Below are 15,363 nucleotides of genomic sequence, written 5' to 3'. Positions count from 1 at the left end.
GTATCCCTTTCGCGCACCAGTGACCGAAGGGGCCCATCTTTACTATTTCTGGGAGGAGTGCGTTGTGCCATAGGGGTTGAGATAGTGTTGGTTTACCTTTCCAGCCTATCAGTTTGTGCGCATCCCGCCAGGCCCGGCAAATGTGACGTGTCATTTTGGGTAACAACGGGGGTTGGTCGTGGGTGGCGTACAGGGTCTGTAGTGGGGTCATGCTCTCCATTTCAAGACGGATGTGGGGGAGTGTGGGGTCTGCATGTATCCAGTCATTTACCACCCCAATCTGGGCTGCAAGATAATAGGTGCGAATGCATGGTAGACCGATGCCTCCCTCCCATACTGATCGCTGCAGCGTCTCCAGGGCGATCCTGGATTGTTTCCCTCCCCACAGCAGTGTGCGAAGGCGTCTGTTAATGAGTGCGAAGGTGTCTCGGGGGATTATATGGGGGGCGTTTTGAAGTACATACAGTAGTCTGGGGAGGGTCAGCATTTTGAATAGTGCCGCTCTGCCCAGTAGTGATAATGGGAGTGATTGCCAGTGGGAGGTGTCCCTAATGAATCGGTCAATTATTGGTTGTAGATTGAGTTGTAGGAACCCCCCCAGTGACGGGTCGAGTCTTATGCCCAGGTATTTGAGTTCTCTAATGGAGACATGATATGGGCAGGTTTCAGGGATCGCAGACTCCCCTCCCTGGATCGGGAAGTAAATGGTTTTGGTTTCGTTTACTTTGAGGCCTGCGAAGCGCTGGTATTCTCTGAGGATGCGGGAGACGATCGGGCAGGAAGTACGTGGGTTACTTAGGTATATGAGGAGGTCGTCCGCGTAGAGGGATAGTCGGTCCTCTCCCCCCCCCGGCCAGGCGAACCCTGTCCAAGTAGTGTTGGTCCTAAGCTCAATTGCGAGAGGTTCTATGGCCAATAGAAAAAGCAGCGGGGAGAGAGGGCACCCCTGTCTCGTGCCCCGACCCAAGGGAAATGATCGAGAAGACCTACCGTTCACCCTTACCGTGGCCTCTGGGTGTGCATACAGGAGTTTAACCCACGATATGAATGTTTGCCCCAGGTTCATTCGAGTCATGATTGCCCACAAGGCCTCCCAGTCCACAGAATCAAATGCTTTTTCAAAGTCCACTGCCAGGAGGGCCAGTGGGGCCGATATTTCCTTGGCTCTACTCAGCGCCAACTGAACTCTGCGCAGGTTCATGCGGGTGGATTTGTTGGGCATAAATCCGCATTGGTCGGGGTGAACCAGGGTCTCAATAACCCGCAGCAGTCTGTTGGCTAGTGTTCTTGCAAGGACCTTGGCTTCGCCGTTGATCAAGGATATTGGGCGATAGGAGGCACATTCCTCCGGGGGTTTCCCGGGCTTATGTATGACGACTATGCATGCTTTCCTGAGGTCCGGGGGGAGTGCCCCCAGCTCTTTGCTGCGTAGAAACATACGGTGCATGTGGGCGGGCAGTGAACCGCCGAGGCATTTCCATGTTTCTGTAGGGAACCCGTTGGGACCCGGGGTCTTCCCAGGTTGGAGCTGTGCGAGCGCCTCTTGTACCTCAGTTACAGTGATATCGGCGTTCAGGAGGTCTGTTTGGCGCTGAGAGAGCTTCGGGATCTCAAACCGGTCAAGGTAGCATGTGGGTTCGGGAGGCAGGTGCTCGGCCGGTGGAGTGTAGAGTTTCTCATAGTAGGCGGCGAATGCTGCGACAATGTCCGAGTCGTCTGTGAGGAGCGTTCCGTCTGGGGATACAATTGCCCGCACATGTCCCTTGGTCTGCTCGCGCCGTTCCAGCCAGGCCAGTGTCTTATTTGCCTTGTCACCTCGTTCATAGATTTGGCTCCGGACCAATTGATGGGCTGTCCGTGCATTGTCTAGAGCCAGGTTGCTAAGGGCCACTTGTGCGGTGACCAAATCTTCCTTAGCTTCTTGGGTGGAGTGTTCCAGGGTTTGTTGTTCGCACTCCAGGACGCGCGCTTCTGCCTCTTTGATCTTTTGGATTCGTCTTCGTTGGTAGGCTGAAACTTCCGAGATAACTTCCCCGCGGAGGACAGTCTTATATGCCTCCCAGAGCGAGATTGGGCAGTCCACTGATCCTTCGTTGTTTTCGAAGTATTCTGTTGTCTTCTTCTCCAGTTCCTCCGCTATTTCGGGGAGACGTAGGTGGTATGTGTTCAGGCGCCAATTACGATCCGGACCACGGCAGGAGTTCTTCATAGACAGTAGGAGCGGAGAGTGGTCAGAAATACCTCTTGCGAGGAAGTCAGCGTCAAGGAGCCTGTGACTTACATTGCGGGGGACGAAGGCATAATCGATTCGGGAGAATGACTTGTGGACACCTGAGAAGAAGGAGAACCCAGCCTCGTTGTTGTGGAGCGCGCGCCATGCATCTGTCATACCCAGAGCTTCGGCGAACATGGCAAGTGGTGTGGGGGCAGGACAGGAACCTGACCTCCTGTGAGATCTGTCGATTGCAGTGTTCATCACTTCATTAAAGTCCCCGCCGATCACCCATACATCGGCCACATCCTCAAGCAGCCGGCTCTGTAGCTCGGAGAGTAGCTCTTTTGTCTGTGAGGGGGGGGAGTAAACTGCAGCGAGGCCCCATTTCTCGCCCCAGATGTCGGCCAGTATCATAACATATCGGCCCCGGGGGTCGATCTTAACCTTCCTGACCTGCAGGGGGACTCGCTTGTGAACCAGGATCATCGTGCCCCTAGCTCCTGTTGTGAATCCAGCCTGGTAGGTGTGAGAGTAGTTGGATTTTTTGAAGAAGTTAGTGCTCGTGCCTAGCAAGTGTGTTTCGTTTAGTAGGGCAATATCAGGTGAGTGACGGTTAAGGTACTGGAGCACCAGTCTTCGCTTTATGCTGGAGCCGAGGCCATTGACGTTCCAGGAGAGCACGGTCACCTTGTTGGAGTTCATTCTCTCTGCGTGGGGCGCTTATCTGGACATCTGGGAGGATCAATGGTAGTCCTATACGCTCGAGATTTGTGCAAGGCTATACCTTCGGGGGGGATGCCCGAAGGTCTTCTCGTGTTGGTATATCTCCTGCCTGGATGATGATCGTGTCTGTGGTCTTGCCCATAGCCAATACTTGGTTCCCTTGCCAATGCTTCTATGTGTCGTATCTTCTTGTTTCTTGATTCGCTTTCTTTATGAACTTTGAACTCCCCCCCACCCTGTACTTCCCCCCCAACTGGGAGCACCTGTCGCCCAAACATTAAACCTATAACTTTATGAACTTCTTCGGGATAACCCGGGTGTGGTAGCGCGCGTTTGGTCTTAGGGGGCGGCGGCCGCTAAGTGAGCATTTCCACTCTACCAATCTGCAGTTCGGGCCCTTCAGTACAGGGTGTTCATCCTTTTCCCGCCGGGGTCCTTGACGCTTAGTCATCCGCTGCAGACGGGGAGCGAGGGGGCGAGGGTCTCCCAGGTCGGGGTCGCTGCGTGGGTGGGCCCGATGGCCCACGTCTCCCGTTGGGTTCCGTGAGGACATGAGTTTCAAGCCAGTCCCATGCATCTTTGGGGTTGTAGAACAGGTGTGTAGCGCCCTCATACTGGACTTTTAGCAATGCCGGGAAGAAGAGGGCATATTTGATGGATAGTGACTGGAGCTTCCTCTTAACGGAGTCAAAAGATTGGCGGGCTTTTTGGACTTCTTTCGTGTAGTCGGGGTAGAAGCCAACCTTGTAGCCGTTGTATGTGATCGGGCCCATGGCCCTCGCCATTTGTAGGATCGCATCCCGGTCGCGATAATTCAGTAGGCGTGCAATCATTGTTCTGGGTGGGGCGCCCGGTATAGGCCGGCCGGTGGGGACTCTGTGTGCCCTTTCCACCGAGAAGAATTTGGATAGCTTCTTCGGGGCGAAGATATGAGTGAGCCAATCTTCCAGGAAGAGTTCTGCGCAGGGGCCTTCCTCTTTCTCCGGTATACCGAGGATCCTGAGATTATTGCGTCGCGCCCTCCCTTCACTGTCTTCGGCGCGGTTTTCTAGTTGGGTCACCTTTTGGGCAATCGCAGTGAGCTGCTGTTCCATGCGGTGGATCGCATCTTCATTGCTGGACACCCTCTGTTCTGCTTCGCCCACTCTGGTCGACAAGTTGCGGAGGTCTTGGCGTATAAGGGACACCTCCGAGGATAAGCCGCCCATTTTAAGTTCCAAGGACGTCCTCGAGTCCCCAATCGCTTTCATGAGGTCTGATAAGGAGACCGGAGGGTCTCTGAGTTCTCCAGGGTTACCTTCTTTTTCTAGAGGTTGGGGCTCGCGTTGGGGAGGGGCCCCCACGGTGTAGAGATCCATCTTGCTCTGTAGCGTTTGCCTCCTGGTTTTCTCCTTTCCCATGTCGCGATTGGGTTCTGTGTAGTAGGGGTCTAGCTGTTCCCCCTCGGGGCGGGATGCGCACAGTGAATCGCGGCCAAGGTCACGTTTGGGGTGTTCACGATGTCGTCGCTCGGCCTCACCAGGCGGCGTGATGCTGCACTTGTCTACCTCGGGCGTACCGAGCGGCCAAAGTGCGTGGGACTGTGCCCGTGTTCTACCGGGAGTGCTGCGCTTCGGGGTGTGAGGTAGGTGGTCCCAAGGGAGAGGCAGGGCTGTTCCACTGTTCACGCGGAGTTTTGGGGTCCACCGCGGACACGTAGGTCGTAGCAGCGCTCTGGGTCTGGTGCTGGTCTGTGGCACACCTGTGTACTGTGGGTTCTGCAGCAGGCTGGTTGCAGAAAGGGGTCGCAGGGGAGAAAAACAAGCAAAGCGTCCGCCCCCCGCTCCCTTGTACCTGTCGTGGGTGCCTCTGGTTGCAGCGTGTCTTCCTCAACAGGGGAGCGCAGCTCACGGCTCCTGCTGCCGCTCGACCCTGGGTCTCAGTCTTGCTGGTGAGGGGGAGGGGCAGAGGTCCAGCGGGTAAGGCTGGTGCTGCAGAGCCCAGGCCGCAAAGCCTCTCCAGATGCGTTGCTCCCGTAGTGTGTAAGCCCCTGTTGTCTCGAGGGTGGAGGAGGTGGGGGGGGGGGACCCTCCTCAGCCGCTCAATGGCCCCCGGAGAGCGCCGCGGGGTCGCGTACCGAGCGACAATCTCGCCTGGGAGCTAGCGAACTCAGCGCCTCCGGGGGGGAGGGGCGGTCCTCCTCTTCCGCCCGCGCCGCGATGGTCGCCTGTCGTCCGTCGGCGGTCCGCGGGCTGGTTCTGGTGTCCCCCTTCCCGGTTTCTCTCCGGAGTGCGGCGTCAGCAGCTCTGATGGGGCCGCCACCGCTGGTGGGCGGTTGAGGCACGATTAGTCCACGTAAAGTGGAAAATATGCAGGATATTAGCAGCGGCCGCCGGGAGCCGTTGGTTTTAGCAGCGCATACGTCGCTCGCGCATGCGCACCCACTGCCGTATTATTAAAGATCTGCAACAGCGCTCTCCAGTGTTATCCACATAGAGGGAGGCATACTGCAAGAGAGCGGCCAAGAGGACCTCTTGCTTGGTAATATGGCCATGACTGGCAACAGCCCAGACACCGTTAATGGAGGGACCCGCTAAGGACCTTGTAGTAGGGCGGTAAGGGATTACTGGCACCGGTCTCCTTACCGGTGCCCGGTATCCCTTACCGCCCACCTTGGAATGAGGGCCTATGTGTGGAGGGGGACATGAGTAATGTGCATTGAATAAGCTCTCTTCTTGAAATCACATAAATAACACATTTATAAACTTGCTTTCGTGGCTGCTTTGCAGCTTATTAATCAAATCATCCCATCACAGGTGTTCGTAAATGAGTGACGTTCGGAACAGAAACTTGGGTGGTGTAGCATATATAAGCATTACAGGTTTCAAGGAATGGCAAACCAGAAATAAGCCACTGGTTTCACTGAAGACACACCTCTACTAGGCTGCCTTTTATTAATTCTGATCCCTACTGCCATGACAGATCTGCCCTCCACCAAAACCCGTTCTTCAGCTGTGATGTCCATGCATAGTAGTTGCCTTACTTGTGGATTTTAGGAGGATGACAAGAAAAAGTGTGGATGCAGCAGGCACTTATCACAACAGCATTCAAAAGTCACATGTGTTATACCTCCCTATGACAATCATATCAACTGTGATGATAAAAACCTCATTAGAACTTTCAAGAAAGACTACAACTATTGTTTTTGTGTGTGTCTGTGTATTTGTGCATGCGCATGTTTTTTGTTGTTTTTTTCCCGAACGTTAACATTACTTAACTTTTAACTGCATCTCAATTGGCTAAATCACACTGGACAAAATGGACAAAGGCGTTACTTGGCATCAAATAGTCAAAGCCAGCTGTAATTTAAGAGCAGTATGTGGTTGCTACTTACACATGACGGCCAAGCCCAAAGACCGATTCACTTTTCCGTAGAAATTCTCTGCTATGCAGATGTAGATACCATCATAGTTGTGAGTGACGTTCTCAAACTCTAAGGTAAGGTTCGCAGAGAGATCTTCCTTCAGGACTGTGTCATCCTTCATCCAGGTGACCAGTGACATGGGGTTACTCTCCACCACACAAAGTAGGATCAAATGTGCTCCTTCTGTGGTTTCCAGGGATGAATTTACCTCAACGATCTTTGGAGGATCTACAAAGTAAAACCAAAGACTGTCAGGTGTGAGCACGTCACTCGATAACATTGTCAGTTGAATACTGGAGACTTTTATTTGCAAAAGATCCGACATTGCATCTTACCATGCCAGAGCAAAAATAACTCAATCCTCTGACATATGCATAGTATCTATGAATTAAAAGGTTTACATTTTTACTATTAAACATAATTTAATTAAAACACCTACCAGTGCAAAGCTGAATGGAAAGAAATTTGGAAATGTGTGGGAAGAAAAAAAGAATCAAACAATGGGCAAAGTTTGGAAATTATAAAATGGTTGATGGGGAGAGTCAGAAGGGAGAACTGTAAGAAAACAAGGAAATGTAAACCGACAACAGGGGGCAATGAGACAAGAGGCTGATGTGACATGATACGAATGGGATAACGTGTACACAGTCCAAACCAAAACTGAGGAAAATAAGACAGCCAACCTCCACGTTCAATTTAGAAATTCTTCAGTAACAGACCTGGATGAACCTTCCTGCTCAAACCTTGAATCACATGAATTTAAGGTGATTTCACCAGGTTGAATTTCGGACAACCATTTTGAAAAGTAAGTACAACCATATTGCTAAAAGTTGGGACTCATGGCTGGAACCCCTATTCATCCTTAGGCAGCGTTCAGAGAGGCAGGAGGTTGTTGCGGGAAGCAGGCTCATGAATTTAGGGGATGGGTTATTAAACTAGAGCGTTTTAGAGTACTTGGTAAGGCGAAATAATGAAATTACTGGGCACCCAGATTTAGAATTCAGGAAAGTTTTGCGTACACAGCAGTTTGTGACACATTCAGTGATTTGATGTGGGTGAACAACACTAGTGCCATTACCAGATATTCAGGCAGAGTGGTGACATTACACCAGTGCATGTCCATCTCTTTAAGCAAATTGACAAGACACGTGCATTGTGTGAATCCTTGGAGGAAGAGTGGGAGGAGCTGTGAATCCCAGAAGGCAATTTGTGGAAGAGATATGCTCAGATCATTTGCTGGGAGGGGGCAGAAGAGATTCAGGCAAGGTTAGGGGATAGCAGTCACTGTCCGTCTCTTGAAGGGAGTTCAAGAGACATGTGCCATCGGGTGTCATCTGAGAGGAGGAGTGGGATGAGCCAGGAATCAATAGGTATTGCACCACGATGTTGAACATCCAGCAAGACCAACAAAGAAGATTGTACATGAAATTGCATCCACTATTTGTGGGGCAGGAGGCAAGGTGTGCAGATCACATCAAGTGAACATCAGGGAAGAGCAAGATTAGCTGAACAGCAAGAGGAGTTTGAAAGTCCTTGGTCTACATCTCTGCAACCACATCTACCGATGTGCCAGACAATAATGATGATGATCAAGACAAGAATGATGATCCATCAGGCTCCAGATGGGAACAAGCATTAATGAGAGCAGCGATACTGAGGAGCAGATAGCTTGCCCTCGCCTGTGTACAGCCTCCCTGTTGCACATCATAAAGCACATCACATCATTACAGAGCATCCGGAACACCATCCAGCAACACCACTGCCAGCAATATTGTGTCTATGTGAGCCCACCCTGTGTGCTAGCCCACAAAGTCAAAAGTGTGGCGGTACTTCACACAGAATAAACAGTAACCAGATCTGTGTGGTTCCATATGCAGCGGCACCATGCAGACATCGGAAGAAGTCAAAAGATCTGAAGTGCATCCCTCTGCGTACCAACAGACAAGCAGCATGCCCCCACTAGTCTATACAATTACCCTTGAAAATATGACAGCTGTATTAGTGTTTGGGAGTGGGACCTTAATCTTTACCCCTTGTAAGAAGCTCACAGCAGTTAGACACCATTGTGTCAGGCCAGTGTTGTCTAAGGGCTTGAGCATGTCCAAAAATATCACGTCTCATGAGGGACAGAGCCTATTTGATGCTAACCTGTCTATAATATAGCCAATAGACCTATTGCCCTACAATGTTTTGAAAAAACCTGGATTCAATGGGCTTATGGGAAAAGCTGATCACTGCTGATGTTTATTCTCTTGTAAAGCAGTACCAAAATGGTACCACAAGGTTATGGCCAAGGTAGGCCTGGTTCTACAAATTTCTGTGGGACCAAATGTCTGTTCCATCATGGATATGTGGACCAGTGGTCCGAGCATTGACTACATGGCCATGTTAGCACAATGAGTGGCCGTTCCTTCCTCTAATAGCCAAGAAGGGTTTCTGAGTAATTAAAAGGGCCAGCAGCTGCATGTGATGGGGTACCAGGCAATATTGTACATGTAATTGTTTCAGGGCAGAAGCCACAGGGGATCTGAGATCTGGGAGAAGGTGGAGGAGGTAGCTGCACAATGGCCTTGTAGTTTGCATTTGGACTTTTTTCAGCAGACAATGGATCAATAGTTCCTTCTGCTTGATGAATTGACATGAAAATGCACATCCCATACTTATGAGCAATTGTGAGCCTGTTAAACAAATCATCGCTGTGGGCCAGAAGATCAGCTCACCTTTCAGCTTGGATTGCTCTGCCAAAAATGCACTGCACCAACCTCATCTGTGCTATAAGTTGCCACTGCAAAACCTAAAGATCTTAGTGCAACCAATTAGAACTCATATAATATCACAATAATCGGGGTAAGAGAAAACACACACTTTCATAGTTATACCCCTACCCCTATGTGCAATAAAAACATTGTTCTCAAACAATTGTGTGGGTCAATAAAGTCTTTGCCCCAAGCATTTAATGCACATATGTTTGTCACAGTACAACAACAAGGACACTATAAACTTTATACAGGTTGGTACATTTACGCAGGTACAATCCAGTCAGATTGACTGGAATTGATGAACAATGTTCTTTCCTTTCTAAAATCTACGGAATTCAATAAACAGATAACCTGTAAGCACTACATCGGTTCACAGTGCACACATAAATACATTTCAGGAGCCCTTTTATTAACACCAATTAGAACTCTACTTTGCACATGTTGGACAGCCTAAGTGAGCAGTGAATTGCAAACACAGATAACTGCAAAACTCACAGCAGAGCTCTAGATCGGGGATTTGTAACAGTACATCAGTGGCAGCTGCTGTCTAATGTCTGCTCCATGATCTTTTGAAGTGGCCTCCTAGGGGATTAGTTGACACTATGCATCTCTGAGTTAGGTTCTCCCTCTGGTGCACCTGCTTGACCTCCTGCCAATAAACATGGTGAGTGTCCATACCTTGGCAAGTGCTTTTAACCTTTTAACCTGTTGTGGCAATCCAGGAGGAGTTGGTTTCAAAGATAAATGTCCATGCTGCCTTTGTGTATCTGCCCACGTTGTTGTTCTGGCACTCTTGTCATAATCAGGGATTTGTAGAGTTCAGAACATTTGATCCTGTGGGTATCTACCACCCCTGAAAGGGTATTAAGTTCCTGTCTAGTTTCCCCCTCCATTTGAGAGTTAATACAATTCCTTTCAAATAGAGAAGCAGGAATTCTGATGAACATCCCAAAGACAGACCCACTTCCAGCTACGGCAGGTTAACAAATTGCCAATTTCTCCATAACTGACTGGCCCTTTCTAATCCTGCCTCATATCACAACTGGTATCCCTCTGGGACTGAGATAGTATCTTTAATCGAGGGAGCCTAGAAAGAGATGAATGGTGATGCCCAAGTCAAAGCCATTCTGACATGTTTCCTATGCCTCCACTGGGTGGCTACCTACTGGTACCCAGAGCCATTACCCTATTGTAACTGAAGAGAGGATCTGATTTTCCCGAAAAAAACTATGTTTGTCTGATGAGTTCCAAAAAATGTGGCATCCCGACCCTGTGGACATTTTCAGTGTCCAGTAATTTCACTCTGCCTTCTTAACAAGGAAGCACTCATGTTCCATAAAATATCCTTGGTTTCTTCCACTTCATAGAAATTGTAATAAATCCTTATAAATGTATCTGAAAAAAAGAGTCTGAGACCTCTATCAGTAATATTTGGAAAAGGGGCAGTAATCGGGGTAGGATGCTAATTTTAATGGCGTTTATCCTCCCCATCTAGGCAGTATGGTCTCTGCTCCACCTTAATTTGTTCCTATAGAGTAATGCAATTTACCTCACATGGATCATTCAATGTGTTGGTTAAATTGATTCCCAGATATACCAAGCTGTCGGTTTTAATCTCCAAGAGAAAAGATTGGCACTAGCCATTTCATCTCTGTCAACTTCTCACAGTAGCATCATCAATTTTTGGAAAATGACTTAAAACCCCTGTGAAGCAGCAGCACCTCGGATGGTGCCGCGGCGGCCGCGGCGTGAAGCCGGCCCACACGAGTCGGGAGGCGCTGCCGAGTCCGCGGCCAGAGAGGGGAAAGGAAAACCCGCGGAGGCTAGCCGCGCGACTAAAGCCGCTACGGGTGGACCCGGCGGGGCCGCGGAGGAAGCCGCTATGTGCAGCCGCGGCGGGGCCGCTCGTCACTCACCTGTTCGCCCCAGTCCGGGGGGTGGGGAGCAGTGTTCACGACGGCGCCGGGACACGGGGGAGCAGCGCCCGGCTCGCTGGTCCCGTGCTGCTCATGACGCTGCTGGAGCTGCACGTTGCAGGGGGGGAGGGCCCAGCCTCAGGACGCGTCCCTACGCGTCGCGGCCACAACCGCATGGCCAACACCACCGCCCTCCACCAGCAGGGGAACGGGGCCAACACCACCGCCCTCCACCACCAGGGGATCGGGAAGAGCAACACACTGGGATGGCAACCCTTAAGAGAGGTGGGACCATGTCCCAGGAACCAATAAAAAGGGGGCTAACTCAAACCCTCAGGGATCGGTGGGGGCTTGATACCTCCGGCTGTGATAAAAGAGCGACCATGATGACTAATGGGTGGTTCCCATTACACAGGACACGGGGAGGAGAGAGGAGAGCGAACCAGAGTGATGGGCCTATCCGGACAGCGGCTCGAGATAGGACCAAGCCAGGCCCAACGCCGTTGTATTACAGGAGGACAAGATACCGGTGAAGATAACCGGGAGGACTTAACAGTTTTTCTTTCAGCATCTGCTGCCTTAAGCCAAAAATAAATATTATTTTAGCACTAGTCTGTCTCCGACTATAAATCCACCCTTCACACTGGCGACGAAGGTGGGATTTTAGACAGCGCGATGGAGTCATTGATAAAGACCTTGTCTGAGGGCCAACAACAATTGCAACAGATGCTACAACTGCAGTCCCAACAAGCAGCTGCGGATCGGCAAGCCTTTCAACAAGCCATACAGCTGCAAGGCTCTATATTGACCACCGCACAGGACAACCAGCATGAGGCCATGTCCCGTCTCACCGATGCAGTGGCCAGCACTAGAAACCAACCACTGGTGCCCTCGGCCCTCCTACAAAAGTATAAGGACGGAGAGGATCCCGCCTTCTTCTTTACGAGTTTTGAACGTATAGCCAGAAACGCACAGTGGCCTCCTGACCGGTGGGGTCAGTACGTCGCCCCCCTACTGTCCGGGGTGATGCAGGGCGCCTATCAGGCGGTAAACCCCAACGGCAACACGCCGTACGGGGAGATCAAGGCTGCCGTACTAGACCGCTTGGGCCTGGACGACGAGGCCTACCGGATCTGACTGAGGGAAACCAGGCTCAGGACCGGGGAGAATCCACGCCAGCTGTACTATAGGATAAAGGACCTAGCAGAGAAGTGGTTGTCGGCTCCAAACCCCGCTAACCAACCCCTAATCGATAAAATCATTCTGGAACAATTCATCGAAGCCCTGCCCGGCCAGATGCAGAAATGGGTTAGGCAACACCATCAACCCACCCTGACCGAAGCCGTGGATATTGCATCGGCATACCAGAAGGCAGGCCACTTCCGACTACCAGCTACAGGGGTATCGGCCCGCACCGCCATCCCGATATCCGACCCCCATATGATTAGGGGTAACCGAGCCTTACCCATAAGATGGAGACCTCCCGATGAGAACAACAGGAGACCCGAAGACAAGAGACCAGGAAACGAGGAGAAGGCCCCAGCACCGACCTCTGGTTACAAGCAACCGCAGTGCTATGAGTGCAACGAGTGGGGCCACATAGCCCGGTTTTGTCCCAGGAGAAGAATAGTCGAACCCATGGACATCGGCTATCTGACCCCGATAGACGAGAACGGTGTCCCAGGACCATATGTGGTGGACGTTCGAGTCGACGGCCGACCATCACGTGCCCTTTTGGACAGCGGCAGCAGGCAGACCGCCATATCACCAACTGTGAGTAACGCTCCCTGCTTACCTAATGTAACCGTACCTATCCGATGCATTCATGGGGACACCAAATGTTATCCGATGAAGGATGTAGTAATTGACTTGAATGAAACCTCCTCTCCCTTGAGGGTTGCCGTCCTACCTTGTCTCCCAACCCCGGTGGTAATTGGGACCGACCTCCCCGGTTTCGGTCAGACATTAAGGGATGCCAGGGAGGGGCAGTCCCCGTCCAAATCCGATGTTACAGGAACCGACCCCGTCTCCCAGGAACCCCCACCCGGGCGAAAGAGGAGGACCCGGATGGCATGGTGTCAGGCCAGTTATATGACCCGGCCTATCGACTGGAAGCTAGAAGACAACGAAGACACCATAAGGGGGGAGACCCTAACTGACCCCACCCTACGAGTGGCCAGAGAAAGGGCCGCCCGGGAAGGGGAACCCAACATCGCCAGAGGCCCAGGGTTTCTACTGCGACAAGGTCTCCTATACCGAAGGTATAAGGGTGACGACGACGCCATGAAGGAACAACTGGTGCTACCAAAGAGCCATCGACTTATAGTGATACAATTGGCCCACAACCATCCCTGTGGAGGTCACATGGCCTCTCTTAAAACCCAACAAAACCTACTAAAGAGGTTTTACTGGCCCGGCATATATGGGGAGGTTGCCCAACACTGCAAGAACTGCCCCACCTGCCAATTGACTAGCGGGGTTCTACCCGCAAGGGCACCACTACAGAAAATGCCCCTCATTTCAATCCCATTCCAGAGGATCGGCATGGACATAGTGGGGCCCCTGGAACCAGCCAGCCGTGGTTATAGATACTTACTGGTCGTAGTCGACTACGCCACTCGATACCCCGAGGCCTTTCCCCTAAAGGGAACATCGGCCCGGTTGTTATGCGACCAGCTAATTCCATTCTTTGCCCGAGTAGGGATTCCCTCCGAGATAATCACCGACCAGGGGACCAATTTTATGTCGACCCTCTTAAAACAAGTATGTGGACAGTTCCAGATCAACCAGTTGAGAACCTCAGTATATCATCCCCAGACTGATGGGCTGGTAGAACGTTATAATCAAACAATCAAGAAGATGTTAAGAAGGGTGACGGGACCAGACGGAAAAAACTGGGATCGGGTGATTCCCCTAGTGTTAATGGTGTTAAGAGACACCCCCCAGTCGTCCACCGGTTTTTCTCCCTTCGAGCTCTTGTTTGGGAGACAACCTCGAACAATACTAGACCTGGTTAAAGAGGAATGGGAAACCACAGAAGAAGTGTCTTTAACCGAGTATACAGAGGAATTAAAGGAACACCTAACCGCACTTCGTACCCTGGCCCAAGATAACCTTGGACGTGCACAGACAACACAAGAAAGAAACTATAACAAGGGGAGCCGTATGAGAACCTTTAACCCAGGGGACCAGGTATTGGTACTCCTGCCCACTAGCACCAATAAACTGTTGGCTAGATGGAGAGGGCCGTACAAGGTCACGGAAGTACTAAGCCCAGTAACCTACCGGGTACACCAGCCTGATCGTACCACCCCTGAAAAGGTCTATCATATCAACCTTCTAAAAAAATGGAATGAGCCTCTTCTGGGCGCCTTTGTATGCATAGAGGAAGCCAAACCGGACGAGATCCCGAACACCGTTCCTGATACCCTAGATTCAGTCAATTGGGGAGACACCCTTACCCTCGAAATGAAGACGGACATCAGGAACCGGTTGTCCCCTTATGCTGACGCCTTTTCCGCATTACCTGGAAGAACAGATGTGCTTGAGCATGTCATCAAAACAGATCCCGGACCACCTGTGAGGCTTAGACCCTACCGGATACCCGAAGCCAGGCGAACCATCATCAATTCCGAAGTGGACGAGATGCTAAGGATGGACATCATCGAGCCTTCGGTCAGCGTTTGGTCATCACCCATAGTGCTTGTCCCTAAGCCGGATGGCTCGGTTCGTTTCTGTATGGACTACAGACAATTGAACGCGGTGTCCCGATACGAAGCCTATCCGATGCCTCGGATGGACGAACTCCTGGAGGGCCTTGGAGCAGCCTGTTTCTTAAGCACTCTCGATTTAACCAAGGGCTATTGGCAAATACCCCTTCGCTCCCAGGACAGGGAGAAAACTGCCTTTTCCACCCCACGAGGCTTATATCAGTATAAAGTCCTACCCTTTGGTCTCCACGGGGCTCCCGCCACATTCCAGAGATTGATGGACATCATACTGAGACCACATACTGGATACGCCGCTGCCTACCTGGACGATATTGTGGTATACAGCCAATCCTGGGAATCGCATCTGAACCATCTGGAACAAGTAGTGGCTGAATTACAGAAGGCAGGCCTACATATCAACCCCAGGAAGACCACGATGGGAACCAACGAAACCAAATATCTGGGCCACATAGTGGGTGGGGGAGTGCTGAAACCGCAGTTGTCCAAAACACAGGCTATCCAAGATATACCGACTCCTACCAACAGGAAACAAATACGAGCTTTCCTGGGATTGATCGGGTATTACAGAAGATTTATCCCTGACTTCTCCTCGATAGCCGCTCCCTTAACGGACGCA

General features: G+C 51.2%; 1 protein-coding gene and 1 long non-coding RNA gene across 6 annotated transcripts in view; one reads left to right on the top strand and one right to left on the bottom strand.

Moving 5' to 3' along the window:
* The window catches only part of LOC138452408 (myelin-associated glycoprotein-like), a 655,309-nt gene that overhangs the window by 256,329 nt on the left and 383,617 nt on the right, over window positions 1–15,363 (bottom strand). For all 5 annotated transcript variants that reach the window (XM_069604971.1, XM_069604972.1, XM_069604974.1 and 2 more), the window contains one exon: window positions 6,312–6,569. In XM_069604971.1, coding sequence (XP_069461072.1) covers window positions 6,312–6,569 — 258 coding nt within the window. The remainder of the gene's footprint in view (window positions 1–6,311; window positions 6,570–15,363) is intronic.
* Window positions 1–15,363, top strand: part of LOC138452464 (uncharacterized) — a 431,049-nt gene that overhangs the window by 143,730 nt on the left and 271,956 nt on the right. The window lies entirely within an intron of this gene.

The sequence above is a fragment of the Ambystoma mexicanum genome, chromosome 1p (genome assembly GCF_040938575.1).
Source record: "Ambystoma mexicanum isolate Mex_15411 chromosome 1p, UKY_AmexF1_1, whole genome shotgun sequence".
NCBI lineage: Eukaryota > Metazoa > Chordata > Amphibia > Caudata > Ambystomatidae > Ambystoma > Ambystoma mexicanum.
This window is presented reverse-complemented; position numbering and strand designations above follow the sequence as displayed.